At 49.7% G+C, this 21,031-nt stretch overlaps 1 protein-coding gene across 1 annotated transcript in view; it reads right to left on the bottom strand.

The window, feature by feature from the left end:
- LOC309523329 (U3 small nucleolar RNA-associated protein 14 homolog A-like) overlaps nucleotides 1–10,976 on the bottom strand; it is a 45,652-nt gene extending 34,676 nt beyond the window's left edge. Inside the window, exons 1-5 of the mRNA XM_082207133.1 lie at nucleotides 10,771–10,976; nucleotides 9,820–9,893; nucleotides 8,110–8,174; nucleotides 5,329–5,471; nucleotides 3,991–4,146 (exon numbers count right to left, since the gene is read on the bottom strand). Of these exons, the coding sequence (XP_082063259.1) occupies nucleotides 3,991–4,146; nucleotides 5,329–5,471; nucleotides 8,110–8,174; nucleotides 9,820–9,893; nucleotides 10,771–10,842 (510 nt within the window). The 5' untranslated portion in view covers nucleotides 10,843–10,976. The remainder of the gene's footprint in view (nucleotides 1–3,990; nucleotides 4,147–5,328; nucleotides 5,472–8,109; nucleotides 8,175–9,819; nucleotides 9,894–10,770) is intronic.
- Between the last annotated feature and the right edge of the window lie 10,055 nt (nucleotides 10,977–21,031).

Here is a 21,031-nt window from a genome sequence, read left to right as displayed (position 1 = left end):
CTATGCCCAGGATTGACGACATTTTGACAAGGGTGCGGAAGGGAAAGATTTTCACAAAGCTGGACCTAAGGGGGGCGTACAACCTGATACGAATAAGGAAGGGGGATGAATGGAAAACCACCATGTTCACCCCTTTGGGGGCATTTGAATATTTAGTTATGCCCTTCGGCCTACAAGCAGGCTCCGCGTGCTTTCAATCGTTTATGAACCACGTACTGGGGCCTTTGCTTTACAAGAATTGTGTGGCCTTCTTAGATGACGTGTTGGTGTATTCTGAGAATGAGGAGCAGCATGTGAGAGACGTCAGAGAAGTGTTGAGCAGGCTGCAAGCCAACCAGCTGTGGGTGAAATTGGAGAAGTGTCAGTTTCATACCAAGGAGGTGGAATTCCTGGGGTATTGCCTGTCAGACAAGGGATTGGCAAGGTCCAGGCGGTGCTGGAATGGAAAACACCCAAAACAAAGAAGGATGTGCAGAGGTTCCTAGGGTTTGGGAACTTCTATCGTAAGTTCATCCGAAACTTTGCCCACCTGACGGCGCCCATTACGGACTGTCTCAGCAGTAAGAAGAAATTCGTTTGGACTGAGGAGGCGGAGCGAGCATTTGAGGAACTAAAAAGGGCCTTCGCCTCGGAAAAACAACTCCTGCATGTGGATTTACAAAAACCGATGAGAGTTGAAACTGACGCATCAGACAGAGCGATCGGGGCGGTGCTTCTGCAGCCAGGGAAGGAGGAGTCAGAGTGGAGACCGTGTGCCTTTTTTTGCGAAAGCTGAACAAATCCGAGAGGAACTACACGGTGTATGACCGAGAACTACTTGCCATTCATGAGGCGTTCCGGAGATGGAGGCACCTGCTAATTGGCGCACAACATAAGGTGCAAGTGTGCACGTACCACAAGAACCTAGAGTATTGGAGAACGGCACGAGTGCTCAACCAACGGCAAGTGAGATGGGCCCAGGAGTTCTCCAAATTTAACTTTGAGATTTGTTACGTGCCAGGCCCAGAGAACATTAGGGCGGACGCTCTCTCACGCAAACCCGAATATTTGGAGGGGGAGGGAGCACCCGAAGAGAGACATGTCATTCCAGAGGACCGCTGGGTGTGTGGGGCGGCATTGGTGGGGCAAAGAGAACTGGTAGAGGGAACGGAGAATGATGAATACGCCCAGGACAAACTCAGGGGTCTCAGGAGGGAGGGAGACAAACCCGGAGGTTTTGAGGAGAGAAACGGGGCGTTGTATTACAAGGGAGCGCTGTATATACCTGAAGGAGAGTTGAGGGGGGAGGTACTCAAGCAGCTGCACGATAGCCCCACAGCGGGGCATTTTGGGCAACACAAAACCATGTGGTTGGTTACCAGGGAATTTTGGTGGCCCAAGGTCAGGGAAGATGTACGGGAGTATGTGAGAGGTTGTGACCAATGCCAGCGAGCCAAAGGGGAGAGGCGGGCGCCGGCGGGGTTATTAGAACCGCTACCCACACCTGAAAGACCATGGGAAGCAGTGTCAATAGATTTTATGACTGATCTGCCAAAGTCCAGAGGGAAAACAGCCATCATGGTTGTGGTAGACCTGTTAACCAAAATGGGCCACTTTATAGCCTGCTCACATGCTGTCACGGCAGAAGAAACAGCGAAATTGTTTGTAGAAAACGTTTTTAGGTTGCATGGCGCCCCCTTGAGGGTGGTTTCAGACCGAGGGAAACAATTTACTTCCAGGTTCTGGAGGAAGCTCATGAGCTTACTGCATGTAGAGGTCAATTTTCCGACTGCTCGGCATCCTGAAACCAACGGGCAGGCGGAAAGAGCCAATGGCATCCTCCAGCAATATCTGAGGTGTTATGTCAATGACAGAGAGAATGATTGGGTGGAGAAGCTGGCGTTGGCGGAATTTGCCTACAACAATGCGGAGAACGTGTCCACAGGGATGAGCCCCTTTTTGGCTAATTACGGGTGCCATCCCAGGGCTTTCCCAGGGGGGGGAAGGGGAGAGATGGAGCGTCCCGGCTGCCGAACAGTTCGTAGAAGAAATGGAAGCGATCCATCGTCAGCTCCAACTCAACTTAGACAGGGCCAAGGAGGAGTATAAGAGGCAGGCAGACAAAAACAGAAGGGAAGGTGAAACCATTAGGGTGGGGGACCAGGTGTGGCTGTCAACCCAAGGGTTACCATTCAAAGGGGGTTGTAAGAAGTTAAGACCCAAAAGATTGGGCCCATTTGAAGTCACGCAACAGGTCAACCCAGTGGCTTTCAGACTCCGGTTACCGAACCACATGAAGCTGCACCCAGTTTTCCACAGGTCGTTGCTGTCACCGTATAAAGGGGACAGAGAAGGGAGGTTCACCAGGGGACCAGCAATGGAGGAAAGGGAACACAGCAGCCATGTGGCGGAGATCCTCGATTCCAGGTGGAAGGGAGATCAAGTGGAGTATTTGGTAATGTGGGAAGGGGAACCGGAGTCGGAAAACACCTGGGTCATGGCAGAGGATGTCAATGACGAGGTCTTAATAGAAACTTTTCATCAGAGGTTCCCACGTAAACCTCAGCCTGTAGCGAGGTTCCGGAGGGAATACTTTGCAACCACAGATGAGGAAGAGGAGTTGGAGGGGTTCAGAGATTCCGAGGAGGAGGAGGATTCAGCGACCCGGAACGGCAACCGATGGAGGGAAATGTTCGAGACGTCTGAAGATGAAGAGGATTCTTTTCGGGGTTTTACCTCCTCACCGCCCAGAGGAGAGGGAACGGGAGGGGGTGACGGGGGCCCTGGAGGGGAGGTGGATGTCAGGGAACTGCCATCGGAGGGACAGGTGGTGGAAGGGCTCACGGAGGTTGGGAGAGACCCAGCAGCGGAAGCAGGAACCAGCAGGGGGAGAGGTGGGTCTCTGAGGGAAAGCGAGCAAGAGGGAGGGCTCAGGGACACGTCCAGCAAGAACAGTGGGGAGGTTTCTGGACCTCCCATAGGGAGACCCACTCCTCGCCGGAAACTGTCACGCCGTGAGTCCAGAAGACGTGTTTCCGTTAAGGAGCTTTTATGTTGGAAGCGATTCCGAAAGCAGCCACTGTCGGAATCTGCAAGTGACTAGAGGAGCCATGTCTGAGGGGCTCCGTCACAGACAGAGGTTTGTGGACTTGAACAGACTCTGAGGGACTACGATTTTACGCACAAGCAGCTCATCATCCCTTCACAGGGATGGAGCGATAGAAATCATAATAGGTATTATTTTTGTATTTTTTAAAGAGATGAGCAAAGCAGATTTATTCCTGTCTAACTAAAATATCCAGGAAGGTCTTTTGAGTGTTATTTAGCTTGCTTATTGGCTAATATGAATAAAACAGTAACAGAAACAGTTCATAGATATTCATTTCCCACAACAAAACCTTCATGAAAATATTCTGACAGTTAAGTGTTGTTTGGGCTGTTTTTCTTTTCCCTGTTTCATATACACGTATGAACCATATTAAATTTTATGCTAGAAGTTATATGGTTTTGGGGTTTCCTTTGTTTTTGAATGGGTCTGTAACTGCATAGTAACGTTGGATTGCCTAACAACTTATATGGTATTAATCTGCACAATAAAACAGGTAAGTGTCTCTCTTTTTCTCTTTTTTTTCAGATGAGGAACTGAGATAGAGAGGGTCACTTATATGCAGCCACTTGGTAAGTTCTGCTCAAATAGGAGATCAGAGCTAAGAAGTTGAATAGCTAAGTCAGAATTCCGTCTACCAGACCACAAGCTACAAAAGCCACAGTAGATGATTGGCACACCCACACACCTCCAGGTAGGGCTGGGAGAGAACTGTGCCTGAAACCCTGGAGAGCTGCTGGCAGTCAATGCAGAAAATATTAAGTTAGATGGGACACAGTAGAAGAGCAGCTTCCTACACTCCTAGGGGCATAGCTTGGCTTGAACATGAGGCAAGAGCACTGTGCAACAGCTGGGTCCAGCTCAAGCCTAATTCTCACTTCTTGCTGAGGTCAACCAACACCCACCTGCCATCCATTTATCACTTCTTCAATGGCCGTGACATTCACACTCTCTTGTTGCAATGGGAAGACTAGCTGCTCAGCACGTCTGTTTTGCTGCACCACTGGATGCCACTTAGCCAGGGCTTGAGATGTCTGAGTGTAGGCAGCTTCCCTCACCACCTGCAGGAAGACAGATAAGACAAGCACAACCTTCAGCAGGAAGATCCCAGTGACACACAGGTATTTCTTTAAGGAGACGTGGGAGTTGTCAAGCCAGAACCCACTTTTGGCAGAACATACTATAAAAGTGTGACCCTCTGTTGGCTCTGACTAGTCTGAAACATACACACACACACACACACAGAGAGAGAGAGAGAGAGAGAGAGAGAGAGAGAGAGAGAGAGAGAGAAATACATATATATGCATGTATGGATATGTATAAATATATATATGGTGGACCAGCTACAGCGAGCTTTCCCAGAGGCATATTTTAGAGCACCCACTATAAAGATGCCCATAAGCCTCAGTATAAAATCTTTAGGAAGGCATTACTTCACCCAGGATATGATGCAATCCCATTGCTGGAATCTCAATGTAGCCAGGTATCAATTCTGCTCCATCTATTTGATTTGAAACCATTAACACAGAACACCCAAGTTAAATTCATGTCCACGAACCCCTCCTCTTCACAAGGCAGAAAAAAATACCTTGCTTTATCACACAAGACAAAAACATTTAGTCCTTCATTCCACGTTCAACAGCATAGGACAATGGTGATGGCTTTTTCCTGTTTATGCTCCGTCTAGCATACTGCCTCTGAATTGTTCTGTTACAGCCGATAACCCCTGATGGACCTATTCCTCATTAATTTATAGGACCCTTTATTTATTTTTTAAAAAGGATAAGCCTAGGAGCAAACCTTGAGAAAATGAATTTGACAACAAAAATTAAGAGATGTACAGGTAACTTGCAACATACACACATTGAACCTGCGTGCACTCAGCTTCACGTGCTTGGCGAACAAATTTTGTAAAAAATTGAAAGAGGCAGGGTGCATCTGGGGGAAAATGGCAATCCCACTCATCACTGTACCCAACGTGCTGTGACTATATGTGATTTTGGCTTTATGCTGTGACCGCGGAACGTAACCATTTAAGTTGAGAATCACCTGTACCACAGGAAAAGGTACATTTGCCAGTCTATCCTACTTGTGCCAACACACACACACTTTTCCTCTGTTCCTCTCCTTTTGGTTTCTCCCTCCAGTGTCCTTTCCTTCACATTTCTACCTCCAATGCCAACATCTTCCTCCCTGCCACCACCCCAAGCACAGCTGCCCCCAAAACAGCCCACTGAAATCACCCGCTCATTCTCCTCCTTGCTCAGTGGGAGCTGGATGGTTTTTTTGTGCTGGGCTTTCTTCAGCTGCTTTTGAATGGAACCCAGAGCTGGTGAGCTGGAAGCTGATTGCAACAGTTCTGAGAGGAGAACTTTTTCTCTAGCACCTGCAATGCACAACACATGGTAACACTGGATGATAGGCCAGATCTGGGCGCATTGTCTTTTTCTAAAAAACTTTTTATTGGAAATTTTATTTACAACATAACATAAACCCCCCACCCCACCCCAGAAATACAATAAACATAACATAAAACAATACAAACAACCAAATAAAAGACTTCCTTTATCCTGTACTAGATACGCATGCCAACCATAACGATTGTTATATCCTTCTAGATCTAACAAATCACTATTTTTTAATATAATCCACTCTTTTAGCCAATTTAAACAGACAGCGTCATAATATAAATTTAGGTCAGGTAGCGCCAGTCCACTTCTATGTTTTTTATCTATTAGAAGCTTGTGTTTAATTCTTAGTTTTTTATACTGCCATATGAATTTGGATATCTCTTTTTGCCATAAGACTTCCCATTCCTCCAATTATCGGTATCATTTGGAATAGATACATCATTTTCGGCAATACATTCATTTTAACCACCGATATTCTGTCAACAAGCGATAATCTTAACTTATTCCAGATTTCTAAATCTCTTTTGATTCCTTTCCAGGTTTTTATGTAATTATCTTTGAATAGATTACTATTATTATTGGTCAGCCAGATTCCTAAATACTTGGTCTTATTTACTATTGTTAATCCTAATATCTCCTGTAGTTCTTCCTTTTCTTGCTTGGTCATATTTTTTACTATCATGTTAGTTTTATTCTTGTTTAACTTAAAGCCGGCTACTTTCCAAAATTCTAATATTCTTTCAATTACAGTGGTACCTCGCAAGACGAATGCCTCGCAAGATGAAAAACGCGCAAGACGAAAGAGTTTTCCGTTTTTTGAGTCGTTCCGCAAGACGAATTTCCCTATGGGCTTGCTTCGCAAGACGAAACGTCTTGCGAGTTCTTGCAAGCTTGTTTCCTTTTTCTTAAAGCCGCTAAGCCGTTAATAGCCGCTAAGCCGCTAATAGCCGTGCTTCGCAAGACGAAAAAAACGCAAGACGAAGAGACTTGCGGAACGGATTAATTTCGTCTTGCGAGGCACCACTGTATCTGTATTATACTTTCTTTGGGGTTTTCAACAGTCAGAATCAGGTCATCTGCAAATGCTTTTATCTTATATTCCTTTTTCCCTAATGAGATACCTTTTATTTTATTATCATTTCTTATGACATTCATCAATAATTCCAGTACCATAATAAATAGTAGTGGTGACAAGGGGCAACCTTGTCTTGTCCCCCTCTCTATACAAAATTCTTCTGTCATTTCATTATTAAGAATAAGTTTGGCTGCTTGTTTCCTATATATTGCCTCTATAGCTTTAATATAATCTTCCCCCAGTTTCATCTCCTTTATGACCCTTTTCATGAAGTCCCACGACACCTGGTCAAATGTCTTTTCCGCATCTATTGATATTAAAGCAGCCTTTTTGTCTTATCTTTCTTATAGGTATTCTAGTAAATCTATTACATTCCTCATGCTGCTGTGTATGTATCTACCTGGTAGAAAGCCAGCTTGATCTTTGTGTATACTTTCATTTAATATTTTTTTCAATCTGTTGGCTAGAATGTCAGCGAATATTTTGTAATCACTGTTCAGCAGTGATATGGGCCTATAGTTTTTAATTAGCGTCAGGTCTTGTCCTTGTTTTGGTATCAACATCGTCTTGTCCAGTATCATCACTCTGATTAGCAGCAGCTCTTCAGAGTCTCAGACAGAGACCTACCCCATCACCTGATTTGTGACCATTTAACCTGGAGGTACCAAACCAGGGACTTTCTTCTGCATGCAAAGCATATGTTCTATAGCAGGGGTCAGCAAACTTTTTCAGCAGGGGGCCGGTCCACTGTCCCTCAGACCTTGTGGGGGACCAGACTATATTTTTTGGGGGGGCGGGAATGAATGAATTCCTATGCCCCACATATAACCCAGAGATGCATTTTAAATAAAAGGACACATTCTACTCATGTAAAAACACCAGGCATGCCCCACAAATAACCCAGAGATGCATTTTAAATAAAAGGACACATTCTACTCATGTAAAAACATGCTGATTCCTGGATTTAGAAGGTGATTGGGCCAGATCCAGCCTCCGGGCCTTAGTTTGCCTACCCATGTTCTATAGCAAGTGTGGAGAACCTCTAGCATCTCCAGATGTTGCTGAACTACAACTCCCATCAGCCCCGCGAGCATGGTCAATAGCTAGTGTGGTGTAGTGGTTAAGAGCGGTAGTCTCGTAATCTGGGAAACCAGGTTCGTGTCTCCGCTCCTCCACATGCAGCTGCTGGGTGACCTTGGGCCAGTCACACTTCTCTGAAGTCTCTCAGCCCCACTCACCTCACAGAGTGTTTGTTGTGGGGGAGGAAGGGAAAGGAGAATGTTAGCCGCTTTGAGACTCCTTCGGGTAGTGATAAAGCGGGATATCAAATCCAAACTCTTCTTCTAGGGATCATGGGAGTTGTTGTCCAGTAACATCTAGAAGGCCAAACTTGTATAGCCATGCCTCTCTGCTAGAGATTGAGAAATGGTACATGGATCTGGTCACATGCTCCCTCTTAGCCATGACCCATCGGTAACAGAGGATTCATCTGTGCCAGCGATTGCTATGCTGCGAGAGCTTGAGGGGAAAGCTCTCACCTCCACCACAAAGATCAAATTCCGATATCTGTCTGCTCGCCTCAGTGCGTTCAACTGCCCTCCATCTGCAAAAAAAAAAAAAAAAAAAAGGACATTGACCTAGTTAGGAATGGAAAATCAAGCTAATCATTCCTTGTCTCCATCACCAGGGCCATGAAACAGTCTGTGTTTGGGAAGACCGCTCCCTCTCCAGCCAATTCCATCGGTCATTAAACCACTTCTTAAAAAAACATCTTTAGACCCGGCCGACATGGCCAACTATCGCCCAGTCTCAAATCTTCCATTCTTGGGCAAAAGGTGATTGAGCGGGTGGTTGCTGAACAACTCCAAGCACGCCTGGAGGATGCGGACCATTTGGATCCCTTCCAATCGGGATTCAGGCCTCACCATGGGACTGAAACTGCCTTGGTCGTGCTGGTTGATGATCTCCGGCGGGCTAGGGACAAAGATGAGAGCTGTTTCCTAGTTCTGCTGGATCTCTCAGCGGCCTTTGACACCATCGACCATAACATCCTTCTGGACCGTCTAGAGGGGCTGGGAGCTGGGGGCACTGTTATACGGTGGTTCCGCTCCTTTCTCCTGGGCCGTGTCCAGAAAGTGGTGTTGCGGGGGTGAGTGTTCAGACCCCTGGGCTCTCACTTGTGGGGTACCTCAGGGTTCTGTCCTCTCCCGCATGCTTTTTAATATCTATATGAAGCCGCTGGGAAAGATCATCAGGGGGTTTGAGCTGGGTATTCATCAGTATGCAGATGACACCCAGCTCTACCTCTCTTTTAAACCAGAACCAGTAAAGGCGGTGAAGGTCCTATGTGAGTGCCTGGAGGCGGTTAGAGGATGGATGGCGACTAACAGATTGAAGTTGAATCCTGACAAGACAGAAGTACTGTTTTTGGGGGACAGGGGGCGGGCAGGTGTGGGGGATTCCCTGGTCCTGAATGGGGTAACTGTGCCCCTGAAGGACCAGGTGCGCAGCCTGGGAGTCATTTTGGACTCACAGCTGTCCATGGAGGCGCAGGTTAATTCTGTGTCCAGGGCGGCTGTCTACCAGCTCCACCTGGTACACAGGCTAAGACCCTACCTGCCTACAGACTGTCTTGCCAGAGTGGTGCATGCTCTAGTTATCTCCCGCTTGGACTACTGCAATGCTCTCTACGTGGGGCTACGTTTGAAGGTGACCTGGAAACTGCAATTAATCCAGAATGCGGCAGCTAGACTGGTGACTGGAAGTGGCCGCCGGGACCACATAACACCGGTCCTGAGAGGTCTGCATTGGCTCCCAGTACGTTTCCGAGCACAATTCAAAGTGTTGGTGCTGACCTTTAAAGCTCTAAATGGCCTTGGTCCTGTATACCTGAAGGAGCGTCTTCACCCCCATCGTTCAGCCCGGACACTGAGATCCACCACCGAGGGCCTTCTGGCGGTTCCCTCATTGCGAGAAGTGAGGTTACAGGGAACCAGACAGAGGGCCTTTTCGGTAGTGGTGCCCACCCTGTGGAACGCCCTCCCTTCAGATGTGAAGGAAATAAGCAGTTATCCTATCTTTAAAAGACATCTGAAGGCAACCCTGTTTAGGGAAGTTTGTAATACTTAATGCTGTATTGTTTTTAACACTCGATTGGGAGCCGCCCAGAGTGGCTGGGGAAAGTCAGCCAGATGGGCGGGGTATAAATAATAAATTATTATAATATTATTATCTCCCTTCCTTCATACCGCTTCGCTCCAGCCAAGGCAGTGAGTGAATCCACAAGTTGATGGTGCTTCTTTGTTGCGTCTTCATTGTCTGCCTGGGGAACAAAAGGTTACCAATGAATAAGGGCCAAGGACCATCTCACAGAGGGCTGAACCCAGACTCATCCTTGCAACAAGATGAATAATAACTTCAAAGTGTACCACTGAGCATACCTAGCCTCTAGCATGGCAGTGCTAACCTGTGATGAGATGCAGCTGCCAGCTAATCAGACTGACCTGCTCACTGGACTTACTGCCTTAAATAGCCAGGGCTTTTTTCCCCAGTTGGAACTTGCCGGAACTAAGTTCCTGCACCTCTCCGGTGGCTGCCATTGCCATTACAAGGGAGGAGTTCATGGTGAGTTCCAGCACATCTTTTAATAGAAAAAAGCACTGCTTATAGCTTTGAAGAGTGGCTGTAAGGAAAAACGCAAAAAGAAAAGGACAAGGGGAGACACAGATGTAGGGATCAAAACTCAGGATTAGGAGTAGAGTTTTCAAAAGCCATTCAAGCCTTTGCAAGGAGGCATCAATCCAGTTCTGCTGTTTAATCTCGCAGAACTTTAATATATTTATTCCTTATTGCATGAGCGTAGCTAGAATTTTTGCGGGGGGTGGGTCAGGACGTAGTTGGGGAGCAGGACTTTTGTTTGGGGGGGCAGAACCGGCGTGATTGTCCCCCTTCACCCTCGGCTACGCCTACAGCATGCTGTCCTGGGCATCGTTCACGGGGCAAAGAAATCCATAAAGCTAATTGCATTAAAGCGTCTCAACAGGAATACCGCAGCACCCCGAGAAGGGAACAAAGGTACCCCCCAAGCTTACAGAGCACTTCCCCCACGCGCGGATGGCTCTAAACCATCCCCTCCCACACACATGGGATCACACAGAGTACAGCTTTGGAAATAAATACGGTTGGGCTTCAAAGTTCACCTCCTTCTCCTCCTCGTCCTCACTCATGACCAGCTCGTTCCTCAAGGGATGTTCCTCTTCTGCAGCCGCCATGGGGGGAGCTCAGACACCCCAATAATCCCCTTCCCTTTTTCTTCAGTCCAGGAAGGGAGGGTGACCACGTGGGTGGCCAAGCCTCGGCAGAGAACAAATAGCACCCTGCGCACCGTCAAACACGGCAGAACTTCCGGCTGTGAACCTAAATTTTTGCAGTACTTCCGATCTCTCCCCCACTGGTGAGGCCACAGGGGCCGCTATTGCGCTGCTCTGGGAGGGCAAGGACATGTCGCACGTGACACGCCCTTATTTAAATATGCCAATTAATTATTCAAAATACATGCAAATACGTGCAACGACACCCGTACCTTGCAATCTAAAAGGGAAGCGAGCAAGAAGGGTACAAAGGCTTATTCCCGGAGGCTACTGGCTATTTTAATAAGGGGGCGTGACCAGCTCATGACCACGCCTCATTTGGAATCTGGACAAGACCAGAGGGTGGGGTTTAGCAAGGGCCAATGACGTGCCGGAAACAGCAACCACGCCTTCGATCCATTGACGCAAAAAAACTCTGGTCGGCTCCTGCCCTTCATCCCTGCTCATCAGGCCGTTCCGCCCCCCTCGTGGCTTGTTGTTTTTTTTTGAATGACGTGCGGTTCGGCCAGTGAAAATGCGGAACCAGGGATAGCAGGCGGTACTTGAGAACGAGATGCCCAACGGAAAGCCTAGTTCCTCTCCTCAGCAGGCGGGGGAACCTCCTCCCCTTTTTTACTACGATGCTGAAGTAAACAAGCTGCCGCCCCGCTGCTGGTATGCCGCTTTCTTGGTCTTAGGAAGCGGCCTCTGAGCCAAGCGCACCAGTGCTTGTCCCCCACTCAGGATCCTTTTTTTTTTAAATAAAAATTTATTGAGAATTTTCCATTTTTAAAAAACCAAAAAGAAAAAGAAAAATTAAAAACATATACAGTTTGCAATCCTTATTTTCTATAACATATTTCCCTGACTTCCCCGCACCTCCCCTTCTTATATTCCAATTCAAATTGTAAATTCAACAAGTTCTTATCCCCAATTTTTAACCTTTTTATACTTAATTCATTTTTAAAAAACCAATTTTACCTTATAAACCTCAAAATTTGTACCTCAGCACTCATTCTTAAATCCTTTTTTCTAAAGTCGACCCAAATTCCCTTCCACGAATTCCCCACTTTTCATACTGATAACGAAACAGAATAAAAGGAAAAGGACAAATTATAATTATACACCCTTTGGATCCCCAAACCCCACCCCATCCCCTTTCCCGGTTTCAATCCCCAACAAATGTCCATCAGTCTTTTTTTTAAAAAAAAGATATTTATTAAGTTTTCACAAATTATAAAATCACATACAATACAAACAAACACACACAAAGACAAACAAATATAATTTCAAATCCTTATTCTCTTAAAACTTACTTCACCGACCTCCTCATACCTCCCCTTTCTGCATTCCAATTTCAAATATTTAGTTCTGCAAATCCTCACCCTTAATTTTAATCTAATTATAATCCTTTCTTTTTCTTTAACCTAATCTTTACAGCTGTAATCCGCTTACTTCTATAGCCGCAACAGTTTAACACTCATTAATTTTATAATGTCTCTTAAAATAGATCTTAAATTTCTTCCAATCTTCTTCCGCCGTCTCTTTCCCCTGATCTCGGATTCTGCCAGTCATTTCAGCCAGTCCCATGTAGTCAATCACCTTCATCTGCCATTCTTCCAGAGTGGGTAGATCTTGTGTCTTCCAATACTTTGCGATGAGTATTCTTGCTGCTGTTGTAGCATACATAAAGAATGTTCTATCCTTCTTTGGCACCAATTGGCCGACAATGCCCAAGAGGAAGGCCTCTGGTTTCTTAGGGAAAGTACATTTGAGTACCTTTTTCATTTCATTATATATCTGTCAGGGGTTCAGGAGCAGAGGCGAGGGCAAGGGAGGAAACAGAGAGCGAGGGGGAGGAGGCAGAAGAAAGGATGAGTGACGACGACGACCCGAGATCTCCGAGTCTGTCCAGTGAATCAGAAGATTCACAAAGAGGAGCACCAGTGGCAAGGGCAAGGGGGGAGACTAGGGGGACACCCCAGGAAGAAAGAGCCAGAGGGGACTCAGAGGGGAGCAGTTGGAGATCGGGACCTACGTCACCGCCAGAGAGTAGGGAAGAGGAAGAGCGCCTGGGAACTAGCGCTGGCAGCTCACAACAGGAGGGAGGGCACGAGTCAGGAGTGGCCACACCTTCATCGGGGAGCGAAGTGACGGTTAGACGGAAAGTGGAAGGTTGGGCGCGCGCGCCAAGTTCAAATGCACAGGAAGGTGGCGCAGTAGGCAGCCCGGAAAGAGAGCCAGGTCCTAAAGCCCGGCGCAAGGAGACAGGGGAGTCAGGGGGGTCAGCGTCAGAAGAATCCCGGAAGGGAGAGACCCAGGGGGGCAGAGGGACCCAGAGGAGAACTGTCAGGCGGAAAAGGTGGAGCAGGGCTAGGATATTAAGTTGGTGCGCAAGGGGCGGAGACTCAGAAGGAGCTTCGCCGACCTAAGCATAAGGCGTAGGGTTGCACGCAGCAGCTCAAGAATGGAGACTGTAACTCAATAAAGACTTTTAATCAACAACCGCTGGCTAGCGTGATCCTCTGTGAGCTAGGATCTGGAAGTAACCCTGACAGTAAGCTCCTTCTCTTCAAATTGTGGACATCCACGACCTCGCGGAGAGGAGGGAAAGCGGGTGCCTACAAGAAAGCTCACGAACGGTAGACAATATGACGGCCGAACAGCAAATAACGGAACTCAGAGACGCGGTTTCACGACTGACTGCCGAGGCGGTGGCGTCCAGGAAGAGAGAGGAGGACGCAGCGGCCGCCTACAGGGATCTCCAGGTCAGGTTGGACGTGCTTACGAAGCAGGGGCAACAGACACCCAAATCAGAGGGGATTGGGTTGGGGAGACGCACAGGCAGTCTGGTTTCGCACTTCGATGGGAATTTGCAACAGTACCCCAATTTTAGAGCAGACGTAATGTGTGCACTACAACTACTGCACAAAGACTTTAGAGATGAACAAGAGAAAGTGGGGTTCATCATGTCCCATTTGCATGGAGACGCTAAAGCATGGCTGCGCAATTTGTGGAGGGATAAGGATCCTGCGCTCCAAAATGCGGACGCCTTTATTAAAGCGATGGATGGCTGTTTTTTATCAAGCATTGACGTGGATCTTGCCCGAAGGGAGGTGCACGGACTAAGACAAGGGAGGGCCAGCGTACGGCAATATCATTCCCGCTTTTTCGCTTTGGTCAGTGCCCTGGAATGGGACAGAGATTCGGCTCCCGTCAGAGACCTTTTTTGGGAGGGCTTGAACAGCTCGGTGAAAGATGAGATTGCGAGGGGGGAGAGACCCCGGACCACGCAGGAGATCGTTCAGAGGGCGCTGGCGGTGGGAGTGCGGCTGGAAGAACGTCCGTGGAGCAGGGACGAAGGGCGCAGCGGGCGCGAACCAGCCAGGGGCTCCTCCTTCCTTCCCAGAGAAGCAGCGCGTGCGCAATCCACGCCCCCAACAGGGGGAGGGGTGGAACCGATGGAGGTTGGGAGTGCAAGGGCTCAGTCAGCAGCCAGAGCCCTAGCACCGGCAGCAGTGAAAGCGAAGCCTCCTAGAGGGAACAGGAAGTGTTACATCTGCGAGGATCCAGGCCATTTGGCGAAAGAGTGTCCCCGGAGGCTCCACAAGCACACTGCAGCCTCAGCAATGGTGACTGCAGCAACGCAGCAAGGAGAACCACAGCAGGGAAACGACGATGTCTGGCTGGAAGAGGAGGCACTGGGGCCCAGCCAGACGTGTCAGTGAAGCAGTCCCCAGAGATTTTACCGCCCATGGACCCCCTCCCGCCCAAGCCAGTAGTGAGGCTCACCGCATCGCTCCAGCTACCCAATGGAATCACCATGGACGTGCCAATCACCGTCGACTCGGGAAGCAATGCAGACTTCATAGGGCAGGACTTTGTCGACCGGCACGCTATACAGTTGCTGCCTGCCGCGCTGCCACTGCAGGTTGTCACGGTGGATGGCAGGGAGCTGTTAGGGGGGCAAGTGGTGAAGCAGACGCCACCTATGGTGCTGCGGCTTGGAAATCACAAGGAGATTATCAGCTTCAACGTCACTCAACTCTCAGACACGCCTATCGTATTGGGCATGAGTTGGCTGGACAGGCACAGCCCGACGCTGGCTTGGTACCAGAGGCAGCTGACCTTCGGTTCTTCCTTTTGTGCTGAACACTGCATCATGCCCCAGCAAGAAGGGGAGCAAGAGGAGTCACAGCTGCTGCTCGGCACGCTGCAAGCGATTCCCCACAAGTACGCAGAATTTTTGGAGGTTTTCTGCGAGAAGGAGGCAGACAAGCTACCCCCCCACAGACCATATGACTGCAAGATTGACCTGCTGCCGGGGGCGGCGCTGCCCAAAGGGAAGCTGTATTCCATGTCTGAAGACGAACTGCAGGAACTCAAGGAGTTCATTGATCATAATTTGAAACGCGGTTTCATCCGAGAGTCCCAGGCAGCGGGGGGCAGTCCTGTATTCTTTGTGAAGAAGCGAGACACGCCCCAGAAAAGGCTCGTGGTGGACTACCGCATTTTGAACAGTGTCACCAAGCCGTCGGACTTCCCCATGCCCCGAATCGACGACCTCCTCGCAAAGGTACGGAAGGGCAGCGTGTTCACCAAGTTGGACCTGCGAGGGGCGTACAACCTGATTCGCATGCGGGAAGGAGATGAGTGGAAGACAGCCATGTTCACACCCCTGGGCACCTACGAATATAGAGTTATGCCTTTTGGATTGCAAAATGGCTCCCACGTTTTTCAAGCTTTCATGCATCACGTGTTGGCGGGGCTCCTCTACAAGACGTGCGTCTGTTTCTTGGATGACATCCTGATCTTTTCGGAATCGCAGCAGGAGCATGACAGACACGTCAGGGAAGTGCTGAGCAGGCTCCAGCAACATAGGCTTTACGCCAAGCTGGAGAAGTGCCAATTCGACGTGACGGAGGTGGATTTCCTGGGATACAGGTTGTCTGACAAGGGGCTCGCCATGGACAGCGCCAAGGTTCGAGCGGTGTTGGATTGGAAAAGCCCACGCAACCGGAAGGAGGTCCAACGATTTGTCGGCTTCGCGAACTTCTATCGCAAGTTCATCAAAGGCTTCGCTATGCAGACTGCAGCCATTACAGACACGCTCAGTTCCAAGAGAAAGAAGTTCATCTGGACAGCGCAGGCGGAGCAGTCCTTTCAGGCACTCAAGCGTCTTTTCGCCTCGGAGGAACAGCTGCTTCATGTCGATCCTAGCAGGCCGATGAGAGTTGAAACAGACGCCTCGGACAGGGCCGTCGGAGCAGTCCTGCTGCAGAAGGACCCGCAGGGGGTTTGGAGGCCCGGAGCGTTTTACTCCAGGAAGCTCAGCAAGTCCGAACAGAATTACACCATCTGGGACAGGGAGTTGCTGGCTATTCATGCAGCGTTCAAAGCATGGAGGCACTTCCTGATTGGAGCCAAGCACACGGTGCAGGTCTGCACGGACCACAAGAATCTGGAGCACTGGCGCACGGCACAGTTCCTGAACCAGAGGCAGATACGTTGGGCTGAGTTCTTTGCGAATTTCGACTTCCGAATAGAGTATGTCCCGGGGGACACCAACATCATGGCGGACGCGCTATCCCGTAAGCCACAGTATCTGGAGGACGCCACGCCAGCGGCCGCCATGCACATCTTCGCGCCAACAGTGTGGGCGTGCGCTGCGGCGACAGTGGACCTGGAGGCGGTGCGACAAGCGTTGCAGAATGACTCTTTCGCGCAAGCAAAGATGGCTGAGATGCGAAGGGGCACGGCAGCGACCGACGGGTTCCACCTGAGAGATGGATTGCTCATCCGCAAAGGGGCCATCTACGTGCCGGGAGACGAACTTCGCGCCAAGGTACTGCATCAGCTGCACGACGCGCCCACTGCCGGGCACTTTGGCAAGGAGAAGACGGTGGACTTAGTCGCCAGGGATTTCTGGTGGCCCGGAATGAGAGGGGAGGTCGCGGACTACGTGGCGAGGTGCGACACCTGCCAGAGGGCCAAACCAGTGCACAGACCGCCGGCCGGACTGTTGGAACCGCTGCAAACTCCGGTCGAGCCATGGGAGAGAGTCGCCCTGGACTTCGTCACGGATCTGCCCAGCTCGAGGGGCAAGACGGCCGTGCTGGTGGTGGTGGACTTGTTCTCCAAGATGGCGCATTTCATCCCGTGTGCGAAGGTGGCCACGGCGGAACAAACCGCCAAACTGTTCATAGACCACGTGTTCAAGGTTCACGGTCTGCCACGGTCTATTCTGTCCGACCGCGGGCGGCAGTTCATCTCGAACTTCTGGCAGAAGCTGATGGGCTTCCTAAACGTCAAGATCAACCTGGCGTCGGCGAGACACCCGCAGACCAACGGGCAAGCGGAGCGGGTCAATGCCATCATGCAGCAGTACCTGAGATGCTATGCGAATCAACAGCCTGCGACGTGGGTGGATTACCTGCCGCTCGCCGAGTTCGCCTACAACAACACGAAGCACGTGTCCACGGGGGTCACGCCGTTCTTCGCCAACAACGGGAGGCACCCCAGAACCTTCCCGGGACTGGAAAGACTGGTGGAGGGGGAGCCGCAGACAGCAGATGCGTTCGCGTCGGAGTTGCAAGAGGTTCACGATCAGCTGCGGCGGCACCTGGAGCTGGCCAAACACGCATACAAGGTGCAGGCAGACAAACACAGGAGGGTTGGCGAAGAGATCCAGGTGGGAGACTGGGTCTGGTTAGCAGCCCACGCAGTGCCGGCCAGGTCGTTGGCCAAGAAGAAACTAGGGCATAAGCAACTGGGGCCCTACCAAGTCGAAGAGCAGGTCAACCCGGTGGCTTTCAGGCTGGCGCTTCCGGAGGGTTCCAGAATGCATCCGGTGTTCCACAGATCGGTGCTCACTCCCTACAAGGCACCGCACAGGTTTCAGGAACCCGGCACGGCGCCGAGTCCGCTCCGAGAGGGAACCAGGCAACGGGGAGTGGCACAGGAGGTGCGCCTCAACGAAGTCACGGAGATTTTGGACTCCAGATGGGGGGAAGAGGGGGTAGAATACCTTCTCGCTAAGGAGGGCACCCCGGCCAATGCCAACAGCTGGGTGCCGGGCTACGCTCTAGATGAACCTCTGCTCAAGGAAGAGTTTCATGCCCTCTTTCCCCATAGGCCAATGCCGGCGGACTTTTTCGACGACTGGCTTTTCACGCCCACGCTTTCAGCCAGCACGTTCCGGGGGTTCGACTCGGATGAGGAACCGACACGAGACGCCCGTTCCCCGGAGGGGTCACCCTCGGGATCTGCCTCAGAACCCTCGTATTGGTGGGATGATCGACCAGAGGAGCAGTGGCGCAGGAAGTGGCTGGAGGGTCCAGGACGAGCTACGCCTACAGAAGGAAGCGAGGGAGAGACCGACATGGACTTTTTCGGGGACAACCAGGGTCTCGAGCACGGCGGCACGGAGATGGAAGCAGAGGTGACCGTCGTTGACGAGAGCAGGGAGGAAGAACCGGGAGTCTGCGGATGGAGGCCGGCCACGGGAAGCGAACTGTACCCGACATTCGTCCCTTTGACACTGCAGCACCCAGTTCCCGCACCGGAGGGAGGGGAGGGGGGAAGGGGGGGCTTTGAGGGGGGGATGGATGTCAGGGGTTCAGGAGCAGAGGCGAGGGCAAGGGAGGAAACAGAGAGCGAGGGGGAGGAGGCAGAAGAAAGGATGAGTGACGACGACGACCCGAGATCTCCGAGTCTGTCCAGTGAATCAGAAGATTCACAAAGAGGAGCACCAGTGGCAAGGGCAAGGGGGGAGACTAGGGGGACACCCCAGGAAGAAAGAGCCAGAGGGGACTCAGAGGGGAGCAGTTGGAGATCGGGACCTACGTCACCGCCAGAGAGTAGGGAAGAGGAAGAGCGCCTGGGAACTAGCGCTGGCAGCTCACAACAGGAGGGAGGGCACGAGTCAGGAGTGGCCACACCTTCATCGGGGAGCGAAGTGACGGTTAGACGGAAAGTGGAAGGTTGGGCGCGCGCGCCAAGTTCAAATGCACAGGAAGGTGGCGCAGTAGGCAGCCCGGAAAGAGAGCCAGGTCCTAAAGCCCGGCGCAAGGAGACAGGGGAGTCAGGGGGGTCAGCGTCAGAAGAATCCCGGAAGGGAGAGACCCAGGGGGGCAGAGGGACCCAGAGGAGAACTGTCAGGCGGAAAAGGTGGAGCAGGGCTAGGATATTAAGTTGGTGCGCAAGGGGCGGAGACTCAGAAGGAGCTTCGCCGACCTAAGCATAAGGCGTAGGGTTGCACGCAGCAGCTCAAGAATGGAGACTGTAACTCAATAAAGACTTTTAATCAACAACCGCTGGCTAGCGTGATCCTCTGTGAGCTAGGATCTGGAAGTAACCCTGACAATATCATTTCCCAGAACGCCTTAATCTTTGGGCACGTCCACCAAAGGTGAAAAAAGTACCTTCAGTTTCTTTACATTTCCAGCATTTATTATCAGGCAAGTGGTAAATTTTTGCAAGCTTGACTGGGGTCATGTACCACCTATAAATCACTTTCATAATATTTTCCTTTAAGGCATTACATGCTGTAAATTTCATACCGGTGGTCCACAACTGTTCCCAGTCAGCAAACATAATGTTATGACCAATATCTTGTGCCCACTTTATCATAGCTGATTTCACTGTTTCATCTTGTGTATTCCATTTCAACAGCAAGTTATACATTCTTGACAAGTTCTTAGTATTGGGTTCTATCAGTTCTGTTTCTAATTTTGATTTTTCAAATGTCCATCAGTCTTAATCTGTTATCAGCCTGGAGATCTCACGTCCGAGGCCCTTAATTGTCTCTCAGTTCCTCTCTGCCGGTTTTTTTGATAGTCCTTAATATTAAACACCAGATCTCGGAGATGCTCTAACCCGATAGGGACAATGTGTCCTCCAGCCAGACCACCATACTTAAAAGTGGAGCCCAAATCTTGTTTCTTGCTCCTTTCAAGTGCAAATGTCCCCAAAGCTCCAACTTTCACCTTAATCAAATTTGTAATCTTTAGGTCTTCAGATCTCCACATATAAAGATCTCTCCATTCTTCAGTCTCCAGTTTGGACCAAATTTTCATCATCCAATTCTTGTTTTCCTTTGTAGCCATCATGTCAGGACTCTGGCTCTCCTTTGTCATCTGCAACACCACATCTCCTCCTTCCCTTTCCTCAAAAACAACATGTGTCTCTTTCTCCACACTCTCAAAGTTCTCGACTTTCTCCTCTTGTCCAGCTGCATGAACTTCCCGGATCAAATCCTTATCAAATTCAATGCACTTGTTTACTGTTAAGTCCAGGGTTGCAACGTTAGTAGCCAAAACATCAATTTGGCCTTGTAACTTTCCCAAGAGAAAGAAATTTCTGTCCAATTTAGCTTGAGTTTTCCCTCCTTCAGCCATTCTTGTAATGTCCCAAAACCCCCTCTAGAGGGATTTTGGTTACTTAGTATTCCTTCCAGTTCAAATCCAAAAGTCAAGTTAGTTTGTATCGGTTCTTCCTTATTTTCAACAAAGTATAACCAAATTGTAACAAATATAACCAGCAGAGACAATAGAAAACAAAGTTCGCTTTTTCCGTCTTGACAGCTAATTTGACAGCTGTCAAGCTCTTCAATAACTCTCCAACAGGCTTTCTCGCGGATCACTCCTGGGTCCGGGGGGGGGGGTGGCACTTCAGCTCCAAAAATTAGCTCTTATCCTTAGATTAAACAGAGCCAGAGCCTTTTTGGTGGAACGCTTTGTCTAATGAGTCCAGGGCTCGGTGCAATCTATCTCAGTTCTCTCACTTGTCATGGTGAGTGGGCTTGCACATTCCTATGACCCTTGTGAGCGAAGCCGTTGGGAATCTCATACTCCCAGCAGGGTCACCCAAGGCGGTAAGGTCAAAGAAAATTAAATATGCTCAGAGTCCTGTAGTGATTTCATGCTCTTTATTGCAGCTTGTAAAACAGTGACTGAATTTCCCCCCAAACCTCATGCTTTTATATACATTATTTACACAATGAGTCCCGTCTGACTGGCTGATTCTGCTTCCCTCCTGGAGCCTGATTGGTCTTTTCTTGCAAGCCAATCAGTTCTTGCATTCTAGGATCCTACTTGCCTATTGTTCTAGG

This window comes from Podarcis vaucheri (genome assembly GCF_965113315.1).
Source record: "Podarcis vaucheri genome assembly, chromosome: W".
Lineage (NCBI taxonomy): Eukaryota > Metazoa > Chordata > Lepidosauria > Squamata > Lacertidae > Podarcis > Podarcis vaucheri.
Note: the sequence above shows the minus strand (reverse complement) of the source record. Positions and strands in the feature narration are given on the sequence as shown.